Source organism: Solanum tuberosum, unplaced genomic scaffold, assembly GCF_000226075.1.
Source record: "Solanum tuberosum cultivar DM 1-3 516 R44 unplaced genomic scaffold, SolTub_3.0 scf00714, whole genome shotgun sequence".
In the NCBI taxonomy this organism is placed as follows: domain Eukaryota; kingdom Viridiplantae; phylum Streptophyta; class Magnoliopsida; order Solanales; family Solanaceae; genus Solanum; species Solanum tuberosum.
Window position 1 is genome coordinate 64,537 of NW_006239627.1, and position 2,537 is coordinate 67,073.

Below are 2,537 nucleotides of genomic sequence, written 5' to 3' on the forward strand. Positions count from 1 at the left end.
ACAGGTTGTACTTACAGGTCCAGCCAATGAGCATCATCAAACAACTACTTTAGTTGATGTACCAGTTGACTATCAATCTGACAATGCTACACTCCATTCAACTATTTTGGTTGATGTACCAGTTGAGGTACTTCCTGCACCACAAGGGCATCATATAATCACTAGGCACAAGGCGAAGGAACATCACTTGTCACTTGTTGCTTGCAGCAGCACAAAATTTTTGAGAAAACCAAGTACTACTAAAGAAGCACTAAGGTCACCTCATTGGCTTGCAACAATGCATGAAGAAATTGATGCTTTGCATACTAACAAGAGATGGATTTTGGTGCCCAAATCTCTTGGTATAAATTTGGTTGGCTCAAAATGGGTGTTCAAGACAGAGTTAAAAGTTGATGGGACAGTAGATAAATACAAGGCCAGACTTGTGGCAAAGGGATTCTCGCAGCTTGAAGTGATAGATTTTGATGAAACATTTAGTCATGTGGTTAAAGCCACAACTATTAGGGTGGTTCTATCCATTGTTGTCAGTTCAAAGGGGAAGTTGGACAATTAGATGTCAAAAATGCCTTCTCCATGGCTTCCTACAAGAGGTAGTGTACATGAGTCAACCTCCTGGTTTTGTTGATCCCCAATATCCTCAGCATGTGTGTCTACTTAAAAAGGTATTGTATGGTCTTAAACAAGCACCAAGAGCCTGGTTTGACAAGTTTATCATGCATATCTTACACATTTGTTTCATTTGTAGTAAGGCTGACCCTTCCTTGTTTATTTTGCGAACTCAAAAAGGCAAAATATTTCTCTTGTTATATATGGATGATATTATTGTCACAGGAAGTAATCCATCTCATGTCTCAATGTTGGTTCTCCAACTTGAGAAGGAGTTTGCTATGAAAGATCTTGGCCCTTTACACTTCTTTCTAAAAGTTGAGGTGAAGTATTTCGAAGGAGGAATTCACTTGAATCAAAGCAAGTATGCTGCTGAGTTGCTGGCCAAGACAGAGATGACTTTGTCCAAGGCTGTTGCCATTCATTTGGCTCAGAAGCATGGTTTGAATGAAGTTGTGGGAAGTCTTGTAGATGCCTCCTTGTACAGAATGATAGTAGGGAGCCTTCAGTATTTGACCCTCACAAGACCTGATATCACTCATGCTGTGAATTTAGCAAGCCAGTTTATGCGAAGTCCAAACACTGAACATCTTCAAGGGGTAAAAAGGATTCTCAGGTACATCAAAGGTACTCCACACTTTGGACTCAGAATTATTTCATAGTCTCCATGTAGGTTGTATGGCTACTCAGATGCTGATTGGGGAGGTTGTACCACCACTAGGAGATCAACTACAGGCTATAACATCTACCTAGGTGCAAATTGTATCTCTTGGACCTCCAAGAAACAAACTACAGTAGCCCGATCGAGTGTTGAAGCTGAGTATAGAGCACTAGCCTCCACTGCTGCAGAAATGACTTAGATTTTGTATCTTCTTCATGACCTTGGAGTGTTCCTTCGATCTGTTCCTACGTTGTACTGTGATAACATGAGTTGCTTGTACATGACGGTTAATCCAGTTATGCATGCTCGAACCAAACATGTTGAAATGAACTATCATTTTGTTCGTGAAAAAGTGGTCAGGGGACAACTTCTTACTCAGTTTATGCAGTCTAAGGATCATCTAGCTGATATTCATACCAAAGCCGTAACAAAATAGGTTTTCTCTGGTTTTTGCAGCAAGCTAGGAGTTACAGTTCCTCCACTCACTAGCTTGAGGGGAAGTGTTGAAGGAAGCTTGAAGACTGATGGAACATGTCGAAGGAACAGGTCCATTGAATCAGGCTGACGAGTTAGAGTTAGAGTCATACTAGGACTAGACTACTAAATCCTAAGTTATGTACGACTAAGCTACTGTATATTGCATCAGTCGACTAGGATAAGGTATTTGAGTTATAATACAATACTTACTACTCATGTAATAATTGTGTTGTAGTAGTTTCCTAGTATAACTAGAATAGGACTCTTCTCCTATATAAGGAGCTTGTAACTCAATATTATAATCATCAATACAATCCTTGATTTCTCTAATCCTAGACGGAAGATTTCCACACTTATTAGTCGTTACCTACAACAAATGAATGAGATATGTGAAATACATATAAACATTTATCACTTAATCATAAATAAATGAGTTTAAATTGTTTAATTTAATGTAAATAATAAAGGTAGGTAAATATTTCCATTACAAGTAAGTGAGTAAATTAAAGATTCATTAGTTTAGGCTACTGTTTTTAGCATGGAGGAAATAATTTTTTTCGTTGGCTAGAAAGTTCGCAATCGTTATTATTTGAGTGTACGTGTATAAGATAAATTATGTGTAATAGCTCGTAAATTATATAGAGAAGCAAATGCGAATTCAATATAGAAATTTTTGTGCGCACATGAATCCACAATCTCTTCACTAGCTAAACAAGATATGTTGTGTACATATTCGGTAGAATTAAGCTGATACCTTTTGGTACACCTGATTGAATACTAAGTTATTTATGCA

General features: G+C 37.8%; 1 protein-coding gene across 1 annotated transcript; it reads left to right on the top strand.

Annotated features, from left to right (window-relative positions):
- The first annotated feature begins 809 nt into the window (after nucleotides 1–809).
- On the top strand, nucleotides 810–1,832 carry LOC107058934 (uncharacterized mitochondrial protein AtMg00810-like). Its single transcript, XM_015305192.1, has 2 exons — nucleotides 810–1,222; nucleotides 1,724–1,832. Exons 1-2 carry the CDS (start codon nucleotides 810–812, stop codon nucleotides 1,830–1,832), a joined length of 522 nt encoding a protein of 173 aa, XP_015160678.1.
- Nucleotides 1,833–2,537: the final 705 nt, after the last annotated feature.